This window comes from Hemiscyllium ocellatum, chromosome 45 (assembly GCF_020745735.1).
Source record: "Hemiscyllium ocellatum isolate sHemOce1 chromosome 45, sHemOce1.pat.X.cur, whole genome shotgun sequence".
Taxonomy (NCBI): Eukaryota; Metazoa; Chordata; class Chondrichthyes; order Orectolobiformes; family Hemiscylliidae; genus Hemiscyllium; species Hemiscyllium ocellatum.
Window position 1 is genome coordinate 24713844 of NC_083445.1, and position 27944 is coordinate 24741787.

General features: G+C 45.8%; 2 protein-coding genes across 5 annotated transcripts in view; one reads left to right on the forward strand and one right to left on the reverse strand.

Annotated features, from left to right (window-relative positions):
* Nucleotides 1-5513, forward strand: part of LOC132835954 (C-type lectin domain family 10 member A-like) — a 124561-nt gene extending 119048 nt beyond the window's left edge. For all 4 annotated transcript variants that reach the window (XM_060855105.1, XM_060855106.1, XM_060855103.1 and 1 more), the window contains one exon: nucleotides 4595-5513. In XM_060855105.1, the coding sequence (XP_060711088.1) occupies nucleotides 4595-4739 (145 nt within the window). In that variant the 3' untranslated portion in view covers nucleotides 4740-5513. The remainder of the gene's footprint in view (nucleotides 1-4594) is intronic.
* Nucleotides 5514-14836: 9323 nt separating this feature from the next.
* On the reverse strand, nucleotides 14837-27940 carry LOC132835884 (zona pellucida sperm-binding protein 3-like; the record flags this gene model as incomplete). The annotated part of the gene is made up of 9 exons (XM_060854981.1): nucleotides 27818-27940; nucleotides 17146-17337; nucleotides 16062-16177; nucleotides 15869-15972; nucleotides 15600-15777; nucleotides 15390-15516; nucleotides 15221-15309; nucleotides 15018-15133; nucleotides 14837-14943 (listed from the first exon to the last, which is right to left on the reverse strand). Coding segments are annotated over exons 1-9 (1152 nt in total), but the record flags the coding sequence as incomplete, so codon positions are not given.
* Nucleotides 27941-27944: the final 4 nt, after the last annotated feature.

Here is a 27944-nt window from a genome sequence, read left to right on the forward strand (position 1 = left end):
GGTTAGTATCATTGTTCATAAATCGCTGTAAATTAGCATTCAAATGAAACAAGCAGTTCTGAAGAGAAATGACATGTTAGCCTTTTTCATAAGATGATTTAATATAAGATTAAGCAATTCTTGGTTCAAGTGTATCAAACATTGGTGAGGCAGCCCTTGGGGTATTGTGTATTGTTCTGAGCCCTATCCTCAAGAAGGAAGGGACTTATCTACTCAGGAGGAATGTAGCAGAGGCCCAGCAGACTGAGTCCTGGAATGATGGGATTGTCCCGTGATTTGATTTGATTTGATTTATTACTGTCACATACCAAAATACAATGAAAAGGATTGTTTTGCCTGCTATGAGGAGAGATTGCGGAGATTAGACCTGTATTCCTAGAAAAACTCATCTTTAAGTGTTGGACAGAGTAGATGCAGAAAGGATGTTTCCTGTGTAGAAACAGTAAACAATCTCAGAACAAGGGATTGGCCATTTAGGACTGAGACTGGAAGGAATTTCTTTACTTGAGGGGAGGTGAATCTTTTGGAATTTTCAACTGCAAAGGCCAGTAGAGGCACAGCCACTGAGTGTGTTCAAGAAAGAGACTAATCGATTTCCGTTATTAATAACATCAGGGTGCAGGGATAATGTGGGAATGTGGCGTTGAGGTTAATGTCTGGCCACAAGTTAGAATGGTAGAGCATGATCAAGGAACTGAATGGCCAATACCTGCACTTCTGTTCCTAACGACATTAAGGGCATTATATTAATGTAAATTGCTGATCTGAGCCCCATCCTGCTGAAATTTGGGAGGTACACATCTAAAACCAAGAGAAATCTAGCACAGGCCAGCTCCCCCAGTGAGTCAGATGGGATGCTCCTGTCCAATGTAGCACCAATCACCCATCCCAGTACACTCCTGAAGGAGTATGTATTTCACTCACAACCCCAGGTTGTCCTCTCAGGTGGACGTCTTTCCTGAACAACATGTTTTTATTCCTTCACGGGATGTAGGCATCACTGGCAAAGCCAGCATTTGTTGCCCATCCTTAATTGCCCTTGAGTGGCATTTCAGAGGCCAGTTAAGATTCACGAGAGTCACACTTAGGCCAGACCAGGTAAAGATGGCGGATTTCCTTCCTGAACTGACATGAGTGAACCTATTTACAACAAGCAATGCTAGTTCCCCAACATTATTTTAAATACTCCAGAGGTCTGAACTGACTTTAAATTCTACCAGCTGTCACAGTGTGAAATCATTGAGTTATGCAGCACAGAAACAGACCATTCATTCCAACCAGTCCACGCTGACCATAATCCCAAACTAGACTAGTCCTGGCTGCCTGCACTTGGCCAATATCCACCCTAACATTTCTCGTTCATGTGCTTATCGAAACGTTCTTTAAATGTTGTAACCATACCCGCATCCACCACTTCCTCTGGAAGTTCATTGAACACACGAACCACTCCCTGTGTAAAAATAGTTGTCCCTCATGTGTTATTTAAATCTTTCTCCCCTAACTTTAAAATTATAGGGTATAGTCTTGAAATGCCCCACCCTAGGGAAAAGACTATACCTGAAAATGTGTTGCTGGTTAAAGCACAGCAGGTCAGGCAGCATCCAAGGAACAGGAAATTCGACGTTTCGGGCCAGAGCCCTTAATCAGGAATTCCTGATGAAGGGCTCTGGCCCGAAACGTCGAATTTCCTGTTCCTTGGATGCTGCCTGACCTGCTGTGCTTTAACCAGCAACACATTTTCAGCTCTGATCTCCAGCATCTGCAGGCCTCACTTTTTATTAAAAGACTATACCTCTCATGATTTATTAAACCTCTATAACCTCAACCTCCTTCATTCCTATGGAAAAGGTCCCAGCTTATCCAGCCCCTCCTCATCACTCAAACTCTCCATTCTCAGCAACATCCTGGGAAATCTCTTCCGCATCCACTCCAACTTAATACCGTCCTTCCTATAAGGGGTAAGCAGAACTGGACACAGACTCTAGAAGATGTTTCAACAACGTGTACAAATTCTACATGATGTCCTATCTCCTGTACTCAAAGATTTGAGCAAACAAGACAAGCCTGCTAAATGCCTCCTTAACCACCCTATCTATATGTGAAGTAAACAATTATGTACCTGCACTCCAAAGTCTCTCTGTTCTATAACATGACGTAAGACCTTACTTTGAATTATATAAGCCCTTCCCTTTATTTGTTTTACCAAAATGCAATACTTCACATTTATCCAAATCAAACGTCATCTCCTACTCTTCAGCCCATTGATCCAATTGATTAAGATCTCTTTGTAATCATAGATAACCTGATTAGGGATAATCAACACGGCTTTGTGCGTGGGAAATCATGTCTCACAAACTTGGTTGAGTTTCTTGAGGAAGTAACAAAGAAGATTGATGAGGGCAGAGCGGTAGATGTGACCTATATGGACTTCAGTAAGGCATTCGACAAGGTCCCCATGGGAGACTGGTTAGCAAGGTTAGATCTCACGGAATACAGGGAGAACTAGCCATTTGGAGGCCTGTGACCAGTGGAATGCCACAAGAATCGGTGCTGGGTCCTCTACTTTTTGTCATTTACATAAATGATTTGGATGCGAGCATAAGAGGTACAGTTAGTAATTTTGCAGATGACTCCAAAATTGGAGGTGTAGTGGACAGCAAAGAGGGACACCTCAGATTACAACAGGATCTGGACCAGATGGGCCAATGGGCTGAGAAGTGGCAGATGGAGTTTAATTCAGATAAATACGAGGTGCTGCATTTTGGGAAAGCAGGGCTTATACACTTAATGGTACGGTCCTAGGGAGTGTTGCTGAACAAAGTGACCTTGGAGTGCAGGTTCATAGCTCCTTGAAAGTGGAGTCGCAGGTAGATAGGATAGTGAAGAAGGCATTTAATATGCTTTCCTTTATTGGTCAGAGTATTGAGTACAGAGTTGGGAGGTCATGTTGCGGCCGTACATGACATTGGTTAGGCCACTGTTGGAATATTGCGTGCAATTCTGGTCTCCTTCCTATCGGAAAAATGTTGTGAAACTTGAAAGGGTTCAGAAAAGATTTACTAGGATGTTGTCAGGGTTGGAGGATTTGAGCTACAGGGAGAGGCTGAACAGGCTGGGGCTGTTTTCCCTGAAGCGTCGGAGACTGAGGGGTGACCTTATAAAGGTTTACAAAATTATGAGGGGCATGGATAAGGTAAATAGGCTAAATCTTTTCCCTGGGGTTGGGGAGTCCAGAACTAGAAGACATAGGTTTAGGGTGAGAGGGGAAAGATATAAAAGAGACCTAAGGGGCAACTTTTTCACACAGAGGGTGGTACGTGCATGGAATGAGCTGCCAGAGGAAGTGGTGGAGGCTGGTACAACTGCAACATTTAAGAGGCATTTGGATGGGTATATGAATAGGAAGGGTTTGGAGGGATATGGCCTGGGTGCTGGCAGGTGGGACTAGATTGGGTTGGGATATCTGGTCAGCATGGACGGGTTGGACTGAAAGGTCTGTTTCCGTGCTGTGTATCTCTCTGACTCTTTATGTCTCTATACCACCAAATTTGATGTCATCTGCAAACCTACTAACCATACTTTCTACATTCTCGTCTAAATAATTTATGTAAATAACAAACAAAACTGGACCCAGCACCAATCCCTATGGAACGCTGCTGGTCATAGGCCTCCAGTTTGAAAAACAACCCTCCAACACCTGTCTTCTACCATCAGGCCAATTCTGTATCCTATTGGCAAGTTCACTCTGGATCAAATGTGATCTAACTTTACTAATTAGTCTACCATGTGGAATCTTGTCAAAGGCTTTCCTGAGGTCCAAGTAAAGTTGTCTACTGCTGTGCCCTCATCAAACTTCTTAGTTACTTCCTCAAAAAAACTCAATCAAGGTTTGTGAGACATAGAGTCATAGAGATGTACAGCACGGAAACAGATCCTTTGGTCTAACCCGTCCATGCCGACTGGATATCCCAATCCAATCTAGTCCCACCTGCCAACACCCGGCCCATATCCCTCTAAACCCTTCCTATTCATGTACCCACCCTGATGGCTTTTAAATGTTGCAATTGTACCAGCCTCCATTCCCTCACACAATATCACAAATTGACATCCCCAGAATATTAGCCTGGAATCTTCAGATTACGAGCTCAGTGACATTATCAAATGGCCACTAACTCCACTTCATCAACCAGTAACAAATTATATGATAGTTGTTCATTTACTGCTTCCAGCCACTTTCTTTCCCACACCAACATAACTGGTGCTCCTCATCCCTGGTGCTCCCTTAATCAATTTGCCCGATATCCTCTCTGAAGTTTCAATATCCTTCCTAAAATATGGTGCCCAGCCCTGGACAAAATGTTCCAGCTGAAGTTAAGTTAGTGATTTACAAAGGTCCCATAACATTGTAATGTAAACCTTTCTTAATAAGTTTCAGGATTGCACACACAACAGACAGAGGAGAGACAATGGACTGAATCTTAACGGGCTTTTCTTTTTGGCGATGTGTTAGTTTTTGGGAGTTACCAGTCAGGATGGCGCCTGCTGGTGAAGTCAGTGTAAATCTTGCTCATGGAATCTTTTTATTCTGGTTTAGGTTTTGGGCCCCCGGTGAACCAAAAGACCTTGGGAGTTATGAAGCTTGTGGCGGTATGAAGAGTGATGGGAGATGGAATGTCTACTCGTGTAGTCAGAAACTGAACTACATTTGTGAACGCCCAGTTTTCTGTCATTTCAAATAACTTGCTGCATCAGGGAAAAACCTAAACTTATTTTTGTTTCCATATCTACCTTCTGATTTTAGATATGAATCTTGGCCTCATCATTCAGGCTAACTCCCCTGCCCAAGGTACAATAACCTCTCATCTGTTTAATTCCAGTTGTTCAAAATACCAAAACAAACAGCACTTCTTACCCCTACCTTTAAGGCACATCAGAAAGAAATACATGACAGAATTTAGTTCTGCCTGTTTTTTTTCCTGCCTAGAAAACTTATTTCAACCAATTTTATTGTATTATTCTGCTTAATGTCATGCTATAGTAATTGTTTGAACCAGGAATGTGTGAGAATTTTACATTTTCTACTCAATGTCCATTCTGCCAGAGATGAGCATGTGCTATAAATTCTGAACACCAGCCACTTCATGGCAAGCTTAGCTTTCTGTTTGTATTCACCCTCCTCAAGTATTTTCCAACTTGCAGACCTTTTTTGGGGAATCCAAGCAAAGAGTGGTCCCCACAGCTATCTCATGGCACCTCCTCCCTGCTCTGAGGCACCGGGGCATTTTTGCCTTTCACCTTTTGAATTCTGGAGCCCAGGCTGTGAGTGTTAGTTATGCTGGAACGAAACATCAGCTGACTCCACTGCAAAATCCTCCCTGATGCCTTTTCTCGTTTTGAATCTGGAATAGCCCCTCTATGTGATAAATGTGTGCAAGAATTTAAACCTTTGCTTGTTTGGAATGTTTACAGTGTGGATCAGACCACTTCAAATAAAACAAAATACAATTCTTTCATTTTATTGTCTTGTGGTCAGGATAGAAATGTTAGCCTGAAAGCAAGGTTCATTCCTGATGAAGGGCTTTTGCCCGAAACGTCGATTTCGCTGCTCGTTGGACGCTGCCTAAACTGCTGTGCTCTTCCAGCACCACTGATCCAGAATCTGGTTTCCAGCATCTGCAGTCATTGTTTTTACCTAATTTATTGAAAAGGCAAGCAATTGGGAGGTAACGGTCATTCCTACAGACAGAATAAAGATGCTCCATAAGGTGGTCACCCAGTCAGTGTTAATCTCACCAGCATAAAGGATATCACATTCTGAGCAGTGAGTAAAGTAGACAATATGCAAATATGTAAGCTATTGCTGCTTCACCTAGAATGTGTGTACTGGTCATTGGAGAGTGGAGATGGAGAAATATTAACTGCTGCTAACTCTATTGTACAAAAAGTCACATAATTACAGGATACAATTCTAAAGGGAGTGCAGGAGTGGAGGGACTTGGCTGGGTATATACACAGGAGAAAGTGAGGACTGCAGATGCTGGAGATCAGAGCTGAAAATATGTTGCTGGAAAAGCACAGCAGCTCAGGCAACATCCAAGGAGCAGGAGAGTCGACATTTCGGGCATGAGCCTGAAGAAGGGCTTATGCCCGAAACGTCGATTCTCCTGCTCCTTGGAGGCTGCCTGACCTGCTGTGCTTTTCCAGCAAACATTTTCAGCTCTGTATATATACACAGATCACTAATGGTGGGAGGACAGGCAGGGAGAGCAGTAAATCAAGCATTCAGTTTCCTCAGCTTTACTAATGGGAATGTATAGTACAAGGTGCAAGTTGTACCAGAACCTTGTTAAATTTCCATATAGAGTTCAACAACTTTAGGTTGTTGTGGTTCTGTTCGCCGAGCTGGAAGTTTTTGCTGCAAACGTTTCGTTCTCTGGCTAGGGAACATCATCAGTGCTATTAGAGCCTCCTGTGAAGCGCTGCTTTGATGTTTCTTCCTGTATTTATAGTGGTTTGTTCTTGCCGCTTCCGGGTGTCAGTTTCAGCTGTAGTAGTTTGTATGTGGGGTCCAGGTCTATGTGCCAGGGAATTCCTAGAGGCATGGCATTCATCCACAAACTCCATTAACAGACACATTAACCTGGACCCCACATACAAACTACTACAGCTGAAACTGACACCCGGAAGCAGCAAGAACAAACCACTATAAATACCGGAAGAAACATCAAAGCAGCACTTCACAGGAGGCTCCAATAGCACTAATGATGTTCCCTAGCCAGGGAACAAAACGTTTGCAGCAAAAACTTCCAGCTCGGCGAACAGAACCACAACAACGGACACCCGAGCTACAAATCTTCAACCAGACTTTAAACTTTAGGTTTGCAGGTGTCACATGTAGAGTATTGTATACAGTTGTGGGTGCCACATAATAGGAAAGATGAGCATTGCAGAGAGCACAGATGTGATTTACAAAACTGTTTCCTGGAATAAGAAAGTTTGAAGATAGACTGAAAAATGTGGGACTGCTCTCCTTGGAAGGAGGATGGTGAAGAGGAGATTTGATAGATGTTTTCAAAATGATGAGCATGCTGGATAGAGTAGGTAGGGAGAAATCATTCCTGCTCAAAGAAGGCACAAGAGGAAGTCAACACATTTAAAGTGATGATTGATTTCATTCAGTCAGAGCTTGAGTACAGGAATTGGGATGATTTGTTGCAGTCCAAAGATTTGCAGTCAAAGAATTGGCCATGCTAAATTGCCCGTAGTGTTAGGTAAAGGGTTAGGCAGCATCCAAGGAGCAGGAGAGTCGACATTTCGGGCATGAGCCTGATGAAGGGCTGCTGCTGCGCTTTTCCAGCAACACATTTTCAGCTCTGATCTCCAGCATCTGCAGACCTCACTTTCTCCTCAAGGGTTGGGACACTGTCAGCTGGGAGGTGGGATCACCAGATTAAATGAGATTGGTGACTGTAGTGGACACAGTGGTCTGATGGGATGACGACGGCTGGAGGAAGAGCGCCTCATTTTCTGCCTTGGAACCCTCCAACCACAAGGGATGAACTCAGATTTCTCCAGTTTCCTCATTTCCCCTCCCCCCACCTTGTCTCAGTCCCAACCTTCGAACTCAGCACCACCTTCCTAACCTGCAGTCTTCTTCCTGACCTCTCCGCGCCCCACTCCCACTCCGGCCTATCACCCTCATCTTGACCTCCTTCCACCTATCACATTTCCAACGCCCCTCCCCCAAGTCCCTCCTCCCTATCTTTTATCTTAGCCTGCTTGGCACACTCTCCTCATTCCTGAAGAAGGGCTCATGCCCAAAATGTCGACTCTCCTGCTCCTTGGATGCTGCCTGACCTGCTGCGCTTTTCCAGCAACACATTTTCGACAGTGGTCTGATGTTCTATGGTGGGTTCGTGGTCCGGGAAAGTCCAGTTGGTGAGGCCACATTTGAAGTACTGCATGCAATTCTAATCTACTGTAGGAAGGATATTAAAGTAGAAAGATTGCAGAAAAGATTTACCAGGATACTACCTGGACAGGAAGGCTTGAATTATAAGGAGATGCTAGAACTTTGTCCTCCCCAGAGAGTAATAAAATGATGGGTGACCTTGTAGTTGTCTATAAAGTCATGAGAGAACACAGATAAGGTAGCTTGCCAACAGCTTTTCCCACGGTAGGGGACGGTAAAACTGGAGGGCATGGGTTAAGATGAAAGATGAAGTACACAAAAGGGTCTAGAGGGGCAATTTTTTCCCACACAGGATGGTGAGTATCTGTAACACTGCCAGAGGTAGTGGTGGAAGTGAGTAACATAGGAGGAAGCTTTACCTATGAGGAATGTTTGAGCACTCTGGGACTATACTCGATGGAGTTTAGAAGGATGAGGAGGGACCTGATTGAAATATACAGAATATTGATTGGCCGGGACAGAGTGGATGATGGGAAGATGTTTCTATTATTAGGAGACACTAGGACCTGAGGGTACAGCCTTAGAGTAAAAGGAAGACCTTTTAGAACAGAGATAAGGAGAAACTTCTTCAGCCAGAGAGTGGGGAATCTACGGAATTCATTGCCACTGAAGGCTGTGGAGGCCAGGTCGTCGAGTATATTTAAGACATTCAGATAAGTTTGATTGATCAAAGGTTATGGAAGAAAGTGGGAAAATGGGATTGAAAAACCAGCCATGATTGAATGGCGGAGCAAACTCAATGGGCTGAATGGGCAAATGGCCTAATTTGTGTTCCGATGTCTTACGGTCTCATGAGTATAATTGTCATTTTAAAAACATTTTGACAGGGACATGGCAAGGAGAAATATGGAGGGATATGGACGAAATGCAGGCAACTGAGACAAGTTTAATTGTGAAAACTGGACAGTGTGGCAAGTTAGGCCAAAGGGCCTGTTTCCATATTGTAAACCTCTGACTATGGCCATCTGAAAACAAAAATAAACCAAAATAGATCAATGCAGAAAATCGATAAAGTGTCCAGCGTTATAGTCATAGATTTATACAGTGCAGAAAAGGCACTCCAGCCCATTGAATCTGCATCAAACACAACTACCACTAAACATGCACTAATCCCAATTTCCTGCACTGGTACCGGATCCTTTATGGTTATGATACTTCAAGTGCTCATCCAAATCCTTAGAGATTGTAAGTTTTCTGGCCTCCACTACCTTCCCAGACACTCCCACACAACCTGCTGAACACAGGGTGGTGCATCTATGGAATGAGCTGCCAGAGGAAGTGGTGAAGACTAGTATTGCAACATACAAAAGGCGTTCAGAGGGAAATGGGCCAAGTGCTGGAAGATGGGACTAGATTAGGTTGGGATAGCTGGTCGGCACGGAGGAATTGGACTAAAGGTTTCCGTGCTGTGCATCTCTATGACTCTATCGCGTCACCTCTCATCCTTCTTCGCTCCAATGAGAAAAGTCCTGGCTCCCTCAACCTTTCTTCGTAAGACATGCCCTCCAGTCCGGGCAGCATCCTGGTAAACCTCCTCTGCAACAGCTTGGTCAGATGGGCAGAGTAGTGACAGATGGGATTTAACCAAGAAATATGTCGTCATGCACTTTGCAAGTCAAGGACGTGATCAAATAGCAAAACCCTAGAAAAATCAGGAGCAGAGAGATTTTGTCATGCTTGCCTCCAGACCCCTGAAGGCGGCAGGACAGGTTAACAGGGGAGTTACAAAGCAGTAACTTTTCTGTGGTGTGGTGACCAGCTGTGATTGCACTAGAGAGGGTGTAGGGGAGCTTCACCAGGATGTTGCCTGGGACGGAGCATTTCACTGATGAAGAAAGAAAGGCTGGGTGAGGTCAGGTCGTTGCCTTTGACAGTAGAGATCACCGAGTGGGACCTGGTAGGGGTGTATAAAGTTACGAGGAGCAGTGACAGGGTGAATAGTTGTTGAAGCTGTTCTTGTTAGTTGTAAAGTCAATACTGGAGGGAGCATAATATTAAGGTGGATTGTTTAGAGGAGATTTTAGGGCAGATATTTTCACTGAGGGTGATGGGTTCTGGAGCTGAAAATGTGTTGCTGGTTAAAGCACAGCAGGTCAGGCAGCATCCAAGGAACAGGAAATTCGACGTTTTGGGCCAGAGCCCTTCATCATCTGCAGACCTCACTTTTTACTACCTGATGGGTTCTGGAAACCACTAGCTGGGAGGGTAGTGGAGATAGGAAACCTCACAACCTTTGAAACGTGCTTGGATGAACATGAAGTGTCAGAACTCGAAGTGTCAGAACACTTAAGGCTGTGGGCCTATTGTGGGACAAGTGGAGGTGAAAGGGTACTTTTTTCAGAAAGTGAAGGGCCTGGGTATTCTGATTCAATGGCCTACTTGAAGTCTATCCCAGTTAATAAAATGGAGATTATCACCAATATGAAGACAGGAGTATGAGATGGTCACTCTTACTGACAGTCATTGACAGATGTATCTGCAGCCAGCAGATTGGTGAGGATGGAGTTAAGTATTTTATTTCCCTCTTATTGATCCCTCACCAGCTGTTGCTGAACCAGTCCGGCAGAAACGTCCTTTAGGACCTGATCAGCTCAGTCAGCAGTGAGGTTGCTGAGCTAGTCTTGATGCTGGTCATTGACATCCACAGCCAGAGTCCATTCTGCCATCTTACCACCTTCTGTGCTTTCTTGAAATATTGCTTGACCTGGAGGAGCACTGATTCATCAGCTGGCAGTGTGTGTTCTGTAGGAACCAGCAGGCAGTTTCCTTACCTATGTTTGACCTGATTGCATGAGACTCCGTGGGGGCCAATATTAACAACTCTGACTGTTTCCCACTTTGCTGCCACCCCTTCGCAATGAGACAGAACACCGATGGGGGTAGTAGTGTTGAGGATGTTGCGTATAAAGGTAGGGTGCAGTGACTGTCAGGCTGTTTGACTAGCCTCATGTTGCTGAACTTTGACAGCATTGAGGGACTTGCAACAAACTTCCGAATATACTTGGGTCACCACCCACGCTCTCCACCTCCTCCATGGCTTTCGTTTCCCTGGACTCCAAACCCTCATCTTCACTGTAGACATCTAGTCCCTGTACATGTCCATCTGCTGTGGTGAAGGCCTCCAGGCCGTTCGTTTCTTCCTCTCTTGCCGACCCAACCAGTGCCCCTCCTCTGACATATTCATTTGAGTGGTGGGACTGGCCATCACCCTCAACAACTTCTCTTCAAACCCTCGCACTTCCTTCGAACCAAAGAATAGCCATGGGTACCCACATAGGCCCCAGCTATACTTGCCTCTTCGTAGAATATGTGGAACAATCCATATCCTGCAGTTACACTGTCACCATCCCCCACCTTTCCCTCTGCTACATTGATGACTGTATTGATGCCACCTCGTGCTCCCATGTGGAGGTTGAACAGTTCATCAACTTCACAAAACACCTTCCACCCTGAACTTAAGTTCACATGCATAATCTCTGGCATCTCCAGCCCTTTCAAAAACATCTCCGCCACTATCTCAGGTGACCAACTCAATGTGGACATCTATTTCAAACCCACCGACTCCCACCTCCCCTCCTCCTGTAAAGTGTTATCCCTTTATCCCAATTCCTCCATCTCTGCCATATCTGCTCCCAGGAAGAGCAATTCTAATCCAGGACCTCCCACATGTCCTCCTATTTCAAGGACTGCAATTTCCCTTCCCATATGATCAACAATGCCCTCCAGCACATCTCTGCCCCGTCCCACCCTTCCACCCCACTAATCTCCAGATACCATGCATTATCCTCTGCCTTTTCCAACACCAAAGATATATTTTCCATTCCACCCCGATCAGCATTCCGCATCGACCATTCCATCTGTGATTCCCACGTTAGGACCACACTCCCCCTGCATTGACCCACCCGCCACACCTAGCACCTTCCCTTGTCACCACACTTCCCCCCCCCCCCATCCAAGGCCCCAAAGAATCTGTTCACATCCGACAGATTTTCTGCACATCCACCCACCTCATCTTCTGTGTTCATTGCAATCGCTGTAGTCTGCTCTACTTCGGGGAGACAGGATGTCAACTCATGGATCATTTCAGGGAACATCTCTGGGACACATGCACCAACCAACCCACTGCCCTCTGGCCAACTACTTCAACACTCCCTTTCACTCCACCCAAACCATACAAGTCTTGGGCCTCCTCCACCATGGAGGAGAAAGTGAGGACTGCAGACACTGGAGATCAGAGTCGAGAGTGTAGTGCTGGAAAAGCACAGCTGGTCAGGCAACATCCGAGGAGCAGGAGAATCAACATTTCTGGCATAAACCCTCCTCCACCGCCAAATCCAAGCCACCCACCAACTAGAGGAAGAATGCTTCATCTTCTGCCTTTGACCACATGGCATCAACATTGACTTCATTGGTTTCTAAATCTCCCCTCTTCCCAGATCCAACCCCCCCAACTCAGCACCACCCTCTTGACTTGTCCACCTTCCTGTCCACCAATCCGCTCCAACCTCCCCACCAAATGATCACAACTACCCCACCACATATAGCCTTCACAGCTACCTTCCTGCCCCCCGGTCCTCACCCTGGTATTTATCTCTCAGCCCCCTTCCCCCTCCATATTCCTGCTGAAGGGCTTAGGTCCAGAACATCAATGCTCCTGCTCCTCAGATGCTGCCTGACCTGCTGTGCTTTTCCAGCACTACACCTTTTGACTCTGAAAGTGCAGTTTGTAGCACCTAGAGTAAAGCCAGGTTCTCCAGCCAGTTTTATTCAAGGCTTCGGCTGGTGGATACACCTGACCTGCTGGCTCTCAATTGCAGAGGGTAAAATACAACTCTCTTCTATTGGGACTGGAGTCAGATGTAAGGCTGCAGATTTCTTTCCCTGAAATGGTAGGAGGCAGATGCTATTCTGCAGTTAAACATTTCTATGATCCTATTTCAATTAAAAGAGCTATCTATCCATCCAGTTTCCACTCAGAGTAGCCAATTTAATACTCATTTCCCTGAGAAACAATATCTCCTTCCCATTCTCACTGATCACATACAGGTGCCCCCACACCGATTGGTGTAACCCAGTATCCGCCCTCTGAAGGCTGCAGACATTTTGTGTAGTTAACCACATCTTTCCCCACTGCTGGTCATTAGCCTGGGTGATGGGACTAACCTCACCTGGATCCCAGGCTTACTGGGGCAGTCACAGCCTGAATCCACTACAACTGATTCCCATCCCATTACAGCACCATTCTCTGGGCTGCTTTATCCTCGTGACTCCACAGCCACCCTCAGCATCAGATAGAAACCTCAAAACCCTAATGCTTTCCACATTTACTGACCACACCCAGCTCCCTTCCCCTCTCTCATGAATCAGGCTCCCACTACACAGACCAACTCAAAATTAAAGACTGCAGACATTGATTTCAGTCCTTTTATTAAACAGGACTGACTAAACTGAATCAGACTTTAAAATAACACATCAGAAAACACCTCCCTGTTCTAGAGGTGCCAGTGCAGTCAACGAAATTCAAAGAATGGAATTCTGGGTCCATCAACATTCCAACATGTGGTTGTGATCATTTGACTGTACTGGAAACAGAGGCCTTTCAGGGCTCACTGACACCAATTCCAGAACAGCTCCTCAGCTCCCTATTGTTTAATTTCTTACTAAGTTTAGTAAAAACTCCCTTTCCTCTAGATTAGGCTTTTGAACAGCAAGTGCTCAATGACCTTCCATTGATGAGTTAGATCGAAAACTGGCTTTGAGCAGGATTGAGGGGATCATGGTGGAATGCTGTGTGTGACTGCAGCCTAGAGTCTAGTGGTGTAGCACAGGGATCAGGGCAGGGTCCTGGATTATTTGTTATCAACAGAGATGAGAATATGGTGGGGATGATACAAAAGATTAGCTGAGTGACTGACAGTGAGGCGAAAAAAGTGTTAGGATATAGAAGGATAATATGCAGATCAGTGACAAACGGAAACTAACCCCAAGAAATGCAAACCAAAGCACTTTGGAGGAAGGAACAACTCACTGAATGGCAGGACAGGCATTTCAATGATGGAAGGCTGGATAATGTCAGGCTGTTGCTATTGTGGAGGAGAGAATGGTCATTAAGGACCTGGTAGTGGTGTATCAGATTTTAGGGACAGCTCCTCCCTCCAGAATCAGGTTTTGTATCTGACACCCAGCACAGAAGTCAACGCTATAAGGAGGAAGCTGCAGGCATTTCTCTCAGACCCTGCAGTAAGTCATTTCCCAATGGATGCCTCACTCTGGCTGACTCAACTATGGAGACTGTAACAGTGGGAATCCCCTTGGACACTTCTGAAGAGACCCAGAACAGACCGGAAACAGCATCCGTTTCACCCCCCGCTGCTGCCACATCTGAGCAGTTCCTCCAGCATGTTCTGCTAACAGTGATTTAATCCAATCCAGAAACCCCTTTCCAGTGAGGTCTACAGCCCCCTATACTCACTGGATAAAGCAAACTGCAAACAATATCTTCAATAACCCAAATCATCCTGGAAGCACAATGCATGGATTGGACAGGCAAAGCCCAGAGATTGTACCCAGGAATAGTTCAAGAGGATGCAGAAAAACCAGCTCCAGACAGAAGACACTGAATCACTGCTTTATTGACGATGTCATCTCAAGTTGATGGGTGTTCGCTTGTGTTTCCTGTACAGGACCAAGGCCAGCAATGAAGCAGAGATCAGACATACCACTGTCACAGTCAGGGTCACCATCACAACCAGCTCCACACCTACAGGACAAGGAGAAACCAATGGTTACTGAGAGAAACAGGAACAGAAAGGGAAACTAGCAGGCAGGCAGCTCCCTACCTGCAGACCTCTCCTGTATCCTTCCTTCAACCTCAGGCAGGGGCTCAGTTGCCAGGTTGGTCAGCCCAGTATCCAGAATGATCAGGGGGCCAAGTGAGGCCTCCCCTTCCCATTTCAATCCAGCTTCATTCTCTGCAAGATCAAACATCCCAGTCAGGGAGAGAAGAGAGAGGGGGACCCCAAAATCAAGATGGTCAATGTCCTACCAGCTTCAGGACCAAGGTCTCTCCTTCCTCTGGAGGGGATCTCCCTTGTGCTCCCACAGTTCCCCACATGGCAACAGGCACAAATGTCACTGTCTGATCCCTCCAATGGGGTCCAGCTAAACGAGTGAAACAGCCCATCAACCACATGGTGCATCACCTCACCCAACAGCAACATCCCTGAGGGACAGAGAGAGGGAACTTACATATTCTCCAGTTTCCGGAAAGTACAAGCTTTGTTCCTGGAATCTCCCTGATCCACTGCCGCAACTTTCAGGTGACAGGTGATGAAAATCTGAGGGACACATTCAGAACAAGTTAGTATTTAGTGACTCCCTCCCACCATGGAGATACCAATCAGCAGCTTCCTCTTACCAAGGAATGCTCATCTCCATAGAAACGAAAGGCATCCAGGTCAAACCTGAGCTTGTCTGGCTCCCGCCCGTCTCCCGGCAACACAAAGGTTGAAAAGGAGTCCTCAGCTTTGCTGTCCAGGAGGCAACTGTAGATGGACAAAGGGCCGTGAAGTGAATGGAGGGAAGCCATTGAGATGGGAGCAGCTGGAGAAAGCAGAGAGCTCCTTACCCATTGTAGTCAATGATGCTGTATCTCGGGGTGGAGTCTTTGTCTGGGCTCAGTGTAGCTACACAACGATCAATGTACAGCTTCAGGGGTACGTGGTTAGCCATTGAAACAGATGCCTCAATGTGAATGAGGTCTCCCAGGGAGTAGACAGTGGAAGGGCGCTCTGTAAGCCAGTCACCTGAAGTACAGGAGGACAAGGGTTGGAGACAGTGGGTGTAACCCACAGTGAGTGACACCAGGAGATCCCTCCCCAGCCACCCATCACGTACCATTCATTAGACGCAGGGAGAATGACAGATGGCCTTCTCCAGACCTGGTGGAGCTGAATGGGATCCAGGTGGGATTGATGGGGTTACTGCTCACATTACCCTTCCTGGGAAGAGACAGGGCAGCCATTTTAGTCCAGGGTCAGACGACAGCAGCAGCTGGGGATCATGTTGACAATCGAGTCAAGATACTCACCTCAAATAACGGCACTCAATGGGAACAACAGCCCCATTGGTTCTCACAATGACAGATCCAGGATAGTTTGGGGTGTGGGTCAGGTGGGTGGTGTAGATCAGGAAATCCCCAGTGATCTGAAAGATACCAGGTTAAGGAATGAGCAGCTGATTCTTAGTGAGGAGGATCTACACAGGGTTCACAACAGCATCCCATTAACTGAACTCTTTACAGAACATAACAGCCTCCAGGCCCTGAGCCTCAACCCCAGAGCTGCAGAGACCATTACTGGAGTGCAATAGGTCACAGGTCAGGGGTTAGTCTTTTAGGATCAATTGAAGATGGTATTACATCATTCCAAAGATCAGGAATTATTGGAATTCCAAAGGCCAGGGAATGCTCAGTTGGTCAACAGGATTGGTTTTAAGATCCCAGCAGAACTACAGATAGATGGAACAGGAACATGGTGATCTTTATCTACAAGGTAAAACAGGAAGTCTCCAGATTATGGGAAGGGATTACTAACAAGGTTAGTGAAACATCAGCTTCAGAGAGAAGCAGAAACAAGTTAAAACAACAATTAACCAGAATGGAACCAAACCAGTTTTACCAACAGGTCAGATATGGAGCTCAAGGACTAGACAAGTCATTTTATTCACATAACAGTCCCCCAATTGGGATGAAACTAGACTGAGTGAGTCAAAAACCAATCTGACTGAGGAGAACAGACTGCTCCCCACAAAACTAAACATCATTCTGCGATAACATGACAGCTGCATTCTTTGTAACTTCACTATAGAAAAGTGTTATGCTGGAAGGCACTGATAGAAAATGTAGCGTTCAATTCATATTGAAGTGAAAGGTCAAACCATTCACACTCCTCCACATTATCACTAATTCACAGAACCACTTGTATAATCAGAAGCTTCCAAACCCAATGAAAACTGCAGCACAAGTTTTAAGATAGAGACCAGTTAAGGTCTAGTCTAATCCAGCATAGAAAGCCAGCAGGAGACAGTCCCTCAATAAGTCAGTGTTCCTCAACATAACCTAACTGTTGAATCTACAAGCCAAGCTTCCTGCAAGTGTGGAGAACTCCCATTACCTGCAATCTGCTACCACACTCCTGCAGCCCATAATCAAAGAGGACAGTGAGGTTCTCAGGGTAGACCCTGGTTGGCCAACAGCCTACTGTCCCCAGGGTCAGGTCAGCAGCTTTAACCAGGTGCCCAGTTCCAAATAAATCCAGCTGGGCCTTGACCAGCAGGTTGTGCTCTCCACACTGCACCATCACAGTCTGTAGTGGGGACACACTCACAACCTCAGACATTGGGAAACTAGAACCCCAATGAGAAGGGACTCTCTCAGGAACAGGGCTGGCTCTCACTATCCCCCATGGAAACCGCTGGGTCAAAAACTGCTGCCGTGTGTCAGAACAACAGACAGCTCCAACTAACATTAGCACAGGGAACAAACCCCTCATTACAAAACCACCCATAATCCCAAACAACACAACCATCCCCACATTCCCCAACCAGCTCCTTTTATACACACAACCCACACTCACCTGATACCAATGTGACTAGGGGCAGCAACATTGAACCAATCAACCAGCCCCAATCTCTACAATCTCCACCAATGACTGAACTCATGGGTTTATTCTCAGGAGGATCGATTACATTTGGACCAATAGGAATGGCCGTGAGTTGCTGTGCTGTCACCTGACTGAATTCAGCTCCACAAGATCTCATCGGGAAGGCCCCATGACTACAATCATCAAAGGTAGCTCGATGGGCCAGACAAGGGTCTACTGTATTTTACCCATCCTGATCTGGGGAGTCTGACAGTGAGAACCATGGAGAGATTGTGTGGGGGTTGGAGTTGGGAGTTGTTTCAGTTCATTTTTAATTTGTAGAGGCAATTTTACTCTGAACTTCACGTTGTGCTGTCTCTGTCCTGGGGACAACTGACCTTCCAGTTTTCAAGAATTGAGAAAGCTTTAGTTTCAGTTGTAAAGAGTAGGATCTTTTACTTTGTTTCTGACTCTGTGATGTTTCTGCATTGTTAGTGTTTGCTGTAAACAGTGGAGCTTTACATTTAGTTTACAAATGTAGAAGTAGCTTCACGTTTGGTGCAAATGAGCAGGGGAAGTTGTATTCTGTATCTAATCCCACACTGACCTTGCTTTGGGAGAGATTGATTGGTTGGGACAGTGCTGGGATGTTGAGGGTGAAAGTGAGGACTGAAGATGCTGGAGATGAGAGTTGTAAAGTGTGGTAAAGCATAGCAGGTTATGCAAAATCCAAGGAGCAAGTGAGTCAGTGTTTCAGGCATCAGCCTGTCATCAGGAATGTGGGTTGGGAAAGGAGGCTGAGTGATTAGGAGGAGGGTAGGTGTGGGGGTGTGGTGAGTGAAGGTAGGTGGGATGGCAGTAGGTCAATGCAGGTCAGGGGTGTTGAGGGAGCTTTACATGTGTGAGAAACAAATCTCACTCACTGCAATAATTTCAGTCCAAGACAAGATCTGAATCAGTAGTGTCATTTATTTCACACTCGTAAGTGATCGTGATGTCCACAACGCAGGGACAAAACACACTGAATTCAACCAATACTCAATATTTATATAACTTGATAACATTTTTTTTTCTTATTTCATTGATTCCCCCCCCCCCCCCCCCCCGTTTACATCCTCCACTTCCCTAAGACCGGTACCCATTACTCCTGTTTATCTCTTGTCTTATCTGGCCTTGTCTGTGACAAAATGCTTATTCCTGGCCTCACAAGGCCGTTTGACTTCATCCCATCCTTTGCTTACCATTATCTACTCCCTCCAACTGTGCCGCCTCTCTCAGCATCTTATCATTAAGACTCTTTCAATTGGGGTTTGTTCCTGTGTTTCTGTAAAAGTGGGAAACTGATGTTTATACCTATTGTTTGTACAGGTATATCTAGTCTAACTGCCTCTCTTCACAGCATTTTATCTAGTGCCTGTATTATTTACCATTGTCTTACAATCCCGTTTCTTTCTTGCAAACATTTTTAGCTAATACAAAAAAACAATTATGCATTTCCTCCACACAGTTCCCATTCTTGTTGACTGAAACAATTACACACTGGTGTGAGCTCATTTACCTTGCATCAGCAATTATAAATGCAGAAGTAACATTAATTTACCTATATCACACACATTCATTTTAAAAAGGAAGATTGAGCTTTACTTTCAGTTTCAAAGAGCAGATACATTTTATTTGTAAGAATCTCATTGCATCATGTCCCTGTTCTGGGAGTGTTTGATATGAACAGTGTTAAGGCAGGTTCACGTTCAACTTAAAAGAGAACAGGGAGCTTTATACATTATCAATCTGTACACTGTCCCTGTTTGATGGGGGCAGGGTAGTGGGAGCTTTTGCTTCAGTGTAAAAATGTAGAGGGACCATTCCTTTCAGCATAAAGGAGCCTCCGTCTGTATCTGAGCCTGATCTGTACCTTCCTGTGGGAGTGTTGATGGGGACAGGATTGAGGCCTATGGCCTCCAGCTGTGCTGGGATAAAGCTCAGGGTAAACTCGAGGAAAAGCACCTCCTCTTTCACTGAGTCATTTTGCAGCTTTCTACACTCAGCACGGTGTTCAACAATTCCAGGACATCTCCTCAGCTCCGTTTTGCTTAATTTCTTTCTGTAAATTTTGGTTCAAACTCATTTTCCTCTGGATGTTATTGTGCTCATTGTCCTTCCAGTCACACCCCCTTGGGGGCTCCTCTCTTGGTTGGTTACTGTGTGCTTATTTTTATTGGTTATTGGGTGGATGTGGGCAGTGCTGGCCAGGCCAACATTTCCTGACCAATCCCCAGCTATCCTTGAGAAGGTGTTAGGGAGAGTGGTAGAGGAATGTGTGAACCCAGTTTCAGCGACGTTCCAACTGTGTCACATGGGAGGAAGGTGTGAACTTTCTGGGTGCGAGCGGTCGCAGGTTTGGAAGTTGCTGTTGGAGGAGCCTTGGTAAATTGCTGCAGTGTATTTTGTAGACAGCACACAATCCGTCAGTGTCGACCAATGTTGGAGGGAGGGAATGTTGTCTAATTCGCCATTATCAATGTAGTTTCTATAGATTTCAGTAAGGCCTGAGAGAAGGTCCCACACAGGAAGCTAATAAAGATGATAAAATCTCATTGAATCCAGGGTACGTTCGGAAGTTAGATCCAGAACTGTCCTTGAGCAGGAGACAGAGGGTGGTGGATGAAGTTTGTCTGTGTGACTGGAGCAATGGTGTACTGCTTGGATTGGTGCTGGGTCCCACGCTGTTTGTCATATCCATAAATGATGTCCGAGAGAGCGGGGGAGGATGATAGGTTAATTAGTGGGTGACACAATGATTGGCTGGTGGTTGACGATGTAGAGGGATGTGTTAGGTTGTAGGAGGATACAAATGGATTGGTCCAATGGCCGCATTAGTGGCGGGTGCAAATTGGTTTAGGGATGAGGAAATTAGAGAAGGGAAAATGTGGTCAAGAGTGGTGTGGGAAGGGAAGGAGGGGTTCCATTTCATGGGGTATTGGCATCAGTTTTAGAACAGGAGGGATCTGTATAGAAGGGACGGTCTCCATGTAAACTGATGAAGTTTATCATTCCCGATGAAGAGCTTATGCTAAAAATGTCGACTTTTCTGCTCCTTGGATGCTGCCTGCTGTGCTTTTCAAGCACTACATGGAGACTTTATAGTTAAAGGGACAGACAGGCGGTTCTGTGGACATGGGCGAGACTCTCGGTTGGTTTGTTGCCTCCTGGGTGCCAGTGTCCGAGACGTCTCGGACCGTGTCTTCAGAATCCTTAAGGGGGAGGGTGTGCAGCCAGAAGTCGTGGTACACATTGGCACAAACGACATAGGTAGGAAGAGGGGTGGGGAGGTCATTCAGGAGCTCAGGGAGTTCGGCTGGAAGCTAAAAGCTAGGATGGACAGAGTCGTCATCTCTGGGTTGTTGCCGGTGCCACGTGACAGTGAGGCAAGGAATAGGGAGAGAGTGCAGTTGAACACATGGCTGCAAGGATGGTGTAGGAGGGAGAGCTTCAGGTATTTGGACAATTGGACTGCATTCTGGGGAAGGTGGGACCTGTACAAACAGGACGGGTTGCACCTGAACCAGAAGGGCACCAATATCCTGGGGGGTAGGTTTGCTAACACTCTTCGGGGGGGGTTTAAACTAATTTGACAGGGGGATGGGATCCAGACTTGTAGTCCAGCAAGTAGGCTAGCTGTTTGTCAGGATGTCCAAGAATGTAGGGAGGCTGTGGAGAAGGTAGCACTGACAGGGAATACTCGTGGACACAGAGATGGGTTTAAGTGTGTACACTTCAATGCAAGGAGTATCAGAAATAAGGTGGGTGAACTTAAGGCGTGGATCGGTACCTGGGACTATGATGTTGTGGCCATCACGGAAACGTGGATAGGAGAGGGACAGGAATGGTTGTTGGAGGTTCCTGGTTACAGATGTTTCAGTAAGATTAGGGAGGGTGGTAAAAAAGAAGGGGGGTGGTGTTGCTAATTAGAAATGGTATAACGGCTGCAGACAGGCAGTTCGAGGGGTCCTGCCTTTGGAGGTAGTATGGGCTGAAGTCAGAAATAGGAAAGGTGCAGTCACCTTGTTGGGTGTTTACTATAGGCCCCCCAATAGCAGCAGAGATGTGGAGAAACAGATTGGGAACAGATTTTGGAAAGGTGCAGAAGCCACAGGGTCGTAGTCATGGGCGACTTCAACTTCCCAAATATTGATTGGAAGCTCTTTAGATCAAGTAGATTGGACGGGGCGGTGTTTGTGCAGTGTGTCCAGGAAGCTTTTCTAACTCAGTATGTAGATTGTCCAACCAGAGGGGAGGTCATATTGGATTTAGTACTCAGTAACGAACCGGAACAAGTGATTGGCTTGTTAGTGGGTGAGCATTTTGGTGATGGTGACCACAATTCTGTGACTTTCACCTTGGTTATGGAGAGAGATAGGTGTGTTCAACAGGGTAGGTTTTACAATTGGGGGAAGGGTAAATACGATGCTGCAAGACAGGATCTGAGGAGCATAAGTTGGGAGCACAGGCTGTCAGGGAAGGATGTTGTTGAAATGTGGAACTTTTTCAAGGAACAGATACAACGTGTCCTTGATTTGTATGTACCTGTCAGGCAGGAAAGAGATGGTCGTGTGAGGGAACCTTGGTTGGCGAGGGAGGTTGAATGTCTTGTAAGGAGGAAGAAGGAGGCTTACATAAGGTTGAGGAAACAAGGTTCAGACAGAGTGTTGGAGGGATACAGGATAGCCAGGAGGGAGCTGAAGAAAGGGATTAGGAGAGCGAAGAGAGGGCATGAAAAATCTTTGGCGGGTAGGATCAAGGATAACCCCAAGGTCTTTTATGCGTATGTGAGAAACATGAGAATGACGAGAACGAGGGTAGGTCCGATCAAGGACAGTAGTGGGAGATTGTGTATTGAGTCGGAAGAGTTAGGAAAAGTCTTGAATGAATACTTTTCTTCAGTATTTATAAATGAGAGGGACCGTATTGTTGAAGAGGAGAGTGTGAAACGGACTGGTAAGCTAAAGGAGATACTTGTTAGGAAGGAAGATGTGTTGAGCATTTTGAAAAAGGTGAGGATAGACAAGTCCCCTGGGCCTGACGGGATATATCCTAGGATTATGTGGGAAGCAAGAGAGGAAATTGCAGTACCGTTGGCAATGATCTTTTCATCTTCACTGTCAACGGGGGTGGTACCAGGGGACTGGAGAGTGGCGAAGATTGTGCCCCTGTTCAAAAAAGGGAATAGGGATAACCCCGGGAATTACAGGCCAGTTAGTCTTACTTCTTGGAAGGAGCAATCACAGTTTGGTTGAATTTAGAATAAAGCTGGAGAGCGTGAAGGTAAAATCCGAAACCAGAGCCCTGTGCTTAAACAAGGGAGAGGTCAATAGGATGGGGGAGGATTTGGCTAAAGTAGATTGGAAACAAAGACTTCATGGTGGGACAGTTGACGAGCAATGGAGGACTTTCAAAACAATTTTTCAACGTGCTCAGCAAAAGTACATTCCAGTGAAAGGAAAGGATTGTAAGAAAAGGGGTAATCTGCCAAGGGCAGCTATCAAATCAAATGAGAAGTCATGGGAAAGCACAACATTGGGAAAGTTTTAAAGGTCAACAGAAAGCCACAAATAGAGCTATAAAGAAAAGAAAGATCGTCTGAGAGAAAAAAAACTAGCCCAGAATATAAAGACAGATTGCAAAGGTTTCTATAAATGCATGAATGAAAAAGAATGGCTAAAGTAAACATTGGTGCACTAGAGGGTGAGAAGGGGCATTTAGTCATGGGATATGATGAAATGGCTGAGGCATTGAATAGGGTATTGTGTGTCAGCCTTCACAGTGATGGACATGAATAACATGCCAGTAATTGACAGACAAAGGTATGGGAGGACCTGGAAACAATCATGATCAGGGAAGAGGTATCTTCAGGCAAGCTCATGGAGCTAAGACGACAAGTCCCCTGGCCCTGATGGAAGGCATCGCAGGGGAATATAAGAGATGGCAGGAGGAAGAGCAAGTGCACTTGTGGGAATGTTCCAAAACTTGCTGCACACTGGGGGAGTTCCAGCAGATTGGAAAACAGCAAATGTTTAAACAGGGCAGTAGACAAAAGATGGGGAATTATTGATTGGATGGCTTAACCTCTGTAGTGAGGAAGATGCTTGAGTCTGTTATGAAGGAAGGAATAGTAAGGTGTCAAGATAGAAATTGTCCCATTGGGCAGATGCAGCGTGTGTTCATGAAGGGCAGGTCACTCTTAACTAATCTTTTGGAATTCTATGAAACCATGATGAGAACGGTGGACCACAGGGAGCCAGTGGATTTCCAAAAGGCCTTCAACAAGGTGCTGCACAAGAGGCTGCTGCATAAGATAAAGCTGCATGGCATTATGGATAAAGTATTAATATGGATACAGGATTGGTTAACTAATAGGAAACAAAACGTGGGGATGAGTGTGTGCTGTTCTGGTTAGCAAACAATAACTAGCGCTGTGCCTTAGGGATCGTCGTTGGGGCTGCAATTATTCACAATTTACACAGATGATTTGGAATTGGGATCGAGGTGTAGCGTGTCAAAGTTTGCAAATGACACAAAGGTGCAAAGTATGTGGAGGACTGTGAACTTTACAGAGGAACATAGATACTTTCAGTGATGGGCAAAGGTCAGGCAAATGGAATATAATGTTAATAAGTCTGAAGTCCTCCATTTTGATAGGAGTAACAGTAAAAAGGGTGAATACTTGAATGGTAAAACGTTGCAGCATGCTGCCATGCAGAGGGACCCGGGTGTCCTTTAGCATGAATCACAAGTTGGTCTGCAGGTACAGCAGGTCATTAAGAAAGTAAATGGAAAATTGTCCTTTTATTGCTAAAGGGATTGAGTTTAAAAGCAGGGAGATTATATTGTGGCAGCACAGGGTGCTGGTGGGGCCATACCTGGAGTACCGCGTGCAGTTTTGGTCTTCCTTGAGAGAGGATGGACCGGCACTAGAGAGGACACAGAGGAGGTTCACTGGGTGGGTTCCAGCGTGGAGAAAGATGGCTTATGAGGAGAGACTGAGTAGACTGGGATTATATTCATTGGAATTCAGAAGAATGAGGGATGATCTTAGAGAAACATTTAAAATGATGAGAGGAATAAATGTATAGACGTAGAGAGGATGTTTCCACTGGCAGGTGAAACTAGGACAGGGTGGGTATAGCTCAATTAGAAGGAACAGATTTCGGACTGAATTGAGAAGGAACATCTTCACACGGAATGTTGGGAATCTATGGAATTCCCTGCCCCAATGAAGTTAGTTGATGTTACTTCCGTAAATGTTTCTAAGGCTAAGATATATATTTTTTTGGAACAATAAAAGAATTAACGGTTACAGTGAGAGGGCGGTTAAGTGGAGCTAAGGCCACAAAAAGGTCAGCCAGATGGCCTACTACTGCTCCTCGTTCTTATTCTGTCCCTGAGAAACGTGAAGGGATGCACTTTTGCGGGAACAAAGAAGAAAAGGAAGTACTCAATGAATGGCAGGTTACTAGGAAGCTCAGGGACAGAGGGATCTTGGGATACTATTCCACAGACCCCTGAAGGTGGCTGGATAGGTTTATAGAGGAGTTAAAATGACATGTTGATGCTTGCCTGTGTCAGTACAAGTATAAACTGTAAGAACAGGGAGGTCATGTTGAAGCTGTACAGATCTTTGATTAGAGGACACAGCTGTAGTACTGTGTGCAGTTGTGGTCACCCCACTACAGGAAGGGTCTGGTTATACTGGAGAGGGGACAGAGGAGATTCACCCGAATGTTGTCTGGGATGGAACATTGCAGCCACGAGGAGACCTTGGATAAGCTCGGAAGGCTGTTCTCTTGGAGCAGAAAGATTGAGAGGAGATTTGGTGGAGATGTATAAGATTAGGGACCAGGTGAATAGAAAGCAACTGTCCCCCTTAGTTGAAGGATCAATGTCCAAGGGAGATAATTTTCTAGTGTAATGCAGGAGTTTGTGAGGGATTGTGATGAGAAATGTTTTCACCCAGGTGTCAGGAATACACTGCCTGAGAGGGAAATCCAGGTGGGAAACCTTCAACCTTTAAAATCACGCAGTGTCAATAACATTCAAGTGTGGGCCCAGAGAGGTCAAGTGGGACAAGTGGTGGCCCATGGGTTTTGTGGGGAATATTCAATGAGCTGTTTGAAATCTATTCCTATTTAGCATGAGGGAGATTCCTGTCCACATGGAGGAGGACTGCTTCACCAGCAGGCACTTGCCAGACCTATGTTTGACCTGGTACCATGAGCGTCCATGGGTTCCAGAGTCAATGTAGACAACTCCTTCCTGACTGTAGCACAGTGTGTGCTGCCATCTTTGTATGTCCTGTCTGTGGGACAGGACACACCCAGGGATGGTGATTGTGGTGTTTGGGGCATTCTGTGTCATGTCCAATGCTGTAATTATGGCAGGGTTAGCCTGGGCTTGTATTACAGCACTGGCCCTGAGATGGTGCAAAGGAGAATCTTGCAGGGCTGCTGCACTGTTTATGGTTACTGGGGTAGTTTTATTCAAGGCTTTAAGCTGTTGGATACACCTCAGCTGCATGCTCACTCATTTCAGTGGGTTAAATACAATCCCTTTGCTGTAGGCCTAGAGTCACACGTAGGCCACACTCAGCAAGAATGGCAGATTTCCTGTCCCAAAGTACATTAATGATCCAATACATTTGAAACTACCAAAACAGATTCCAGGATCCTGTTCCCATGAGACAGATGGCTACTGGAGTACCCCTTCCACCTTCATTGGTGCTAATACTCATCAGGTTCCCTCCAAGTCTGATAACAAACTCCCTCAAATCAGGTTTCTATCCATGCCAATGAGCAACACAGCAATGGCCTTCAGTGTGATTGGCCTAACCCAGTGCCCATCCTCTGAAGGCTGTAGACAGTTTCTGTGCAGTTGACCACAGCTTGCTCCATCACTTGGCATGGCCTTGGTGATGGCACTAACCTCATCTGGTTCCCAGGCTTACCAAGCCAGTCATCGGTTGAGAACCCATTGCAAGACCATTCCTTCTAATCCATTCACACACCATCATGGGCTAGGCCAGGATTTATTGCCCGTCCCTACTTATCCAGAGGGTAGTCAAGGTTCAGCATCATTTCAGTGAGTCCCATAGGCCAGACCAGTTAAGGACAGTAGTTACTTTCCCTAAAAAAGGATCATTAATGAGTCAGATGGGTTTCTCCAATGAGCAATGTGATCATACTCATGATTAAAACAATCAGGAACTATGAGCCTAATGTATTCAGATTGCATCATCTGCTGTGTGACAGGATTCAAACTGTGGTCCACAGAAGGTTACCCAGGGCTCTGGATTCACAGGCCAGCAATAATATCGCTGGGTCCTCCCCTCGCCCCTGGTCTGCTCCATTCTCCATTGATTCCACAACCACTTTAACCACAAACCATTCCATCTTAATGCTCCTGACATTCCCTGACCACAGCCAGCCAGCTCCCTTACCGTCCCTCAGCAATCAGGCTGTGGATCTGACACCCAAGGACAAATGAGAGTCTGAAGCCTTCTCCATATTGAGTTCAATCCTGACAGCAATCCATTTTCCCCCAGTGGATGAATACACTCCCTCAATAAACTCCCAAGTTGGAATAACCCATCAGAAAACAGCTTGTTCAAGAGGGAATTCACTTGGGGAATACAAGACTGGTCCACCCGTCCTGCAGTCTTTAACATGTTTGATCTTTGGACTGTACGCGAAACGTTTCAGAATGCACTGAGCCACAGCATTGTGGTTTATGGGCATGAAGGGACCATTTGGCCCCTCATACCTGTTTAACTAGCCCCTCAGTTTGAAAAACCCAGTATGGATGTCAGAGATTTGAAGCTCGCAAAATGCTGGAAAAACTCAAGTCTGGCAGCAGCTGAGGAGAGAGAAACCGTTCGTGTTGCAAATACAATTGGACACTTCTGAAGAGAGTGTCAGAAGACACTTGAAACACCATGTCTTTCTCCCACGGATGCTGTGAGGTTGACTGAGTTTCTCTAGCATGTTCTGTTTGCTTCACTGAGATTGATGGCTATGGTTCCAATTGACACCATGTGCAGAGCCTGGTCAAAGAGGCAGGGATACAGAGTGACCCACCATACTGATCAAATGCTCTCAGCCTGAAACCAGCAGGTAGCCAACTCCCCACCTGGAGACCTCTCCTGTATCTTTACCTCAACCTCAGGCAGGGGCTCAGTTGCCAGGTTGGTCAGCCCAGTATCCAGAATGATCAGGGGGCCAAGTGAGGCCTCCCCTTCCCATTTCAATCCAGCTTCACTCTCTGCAAGATCAAACATCCCA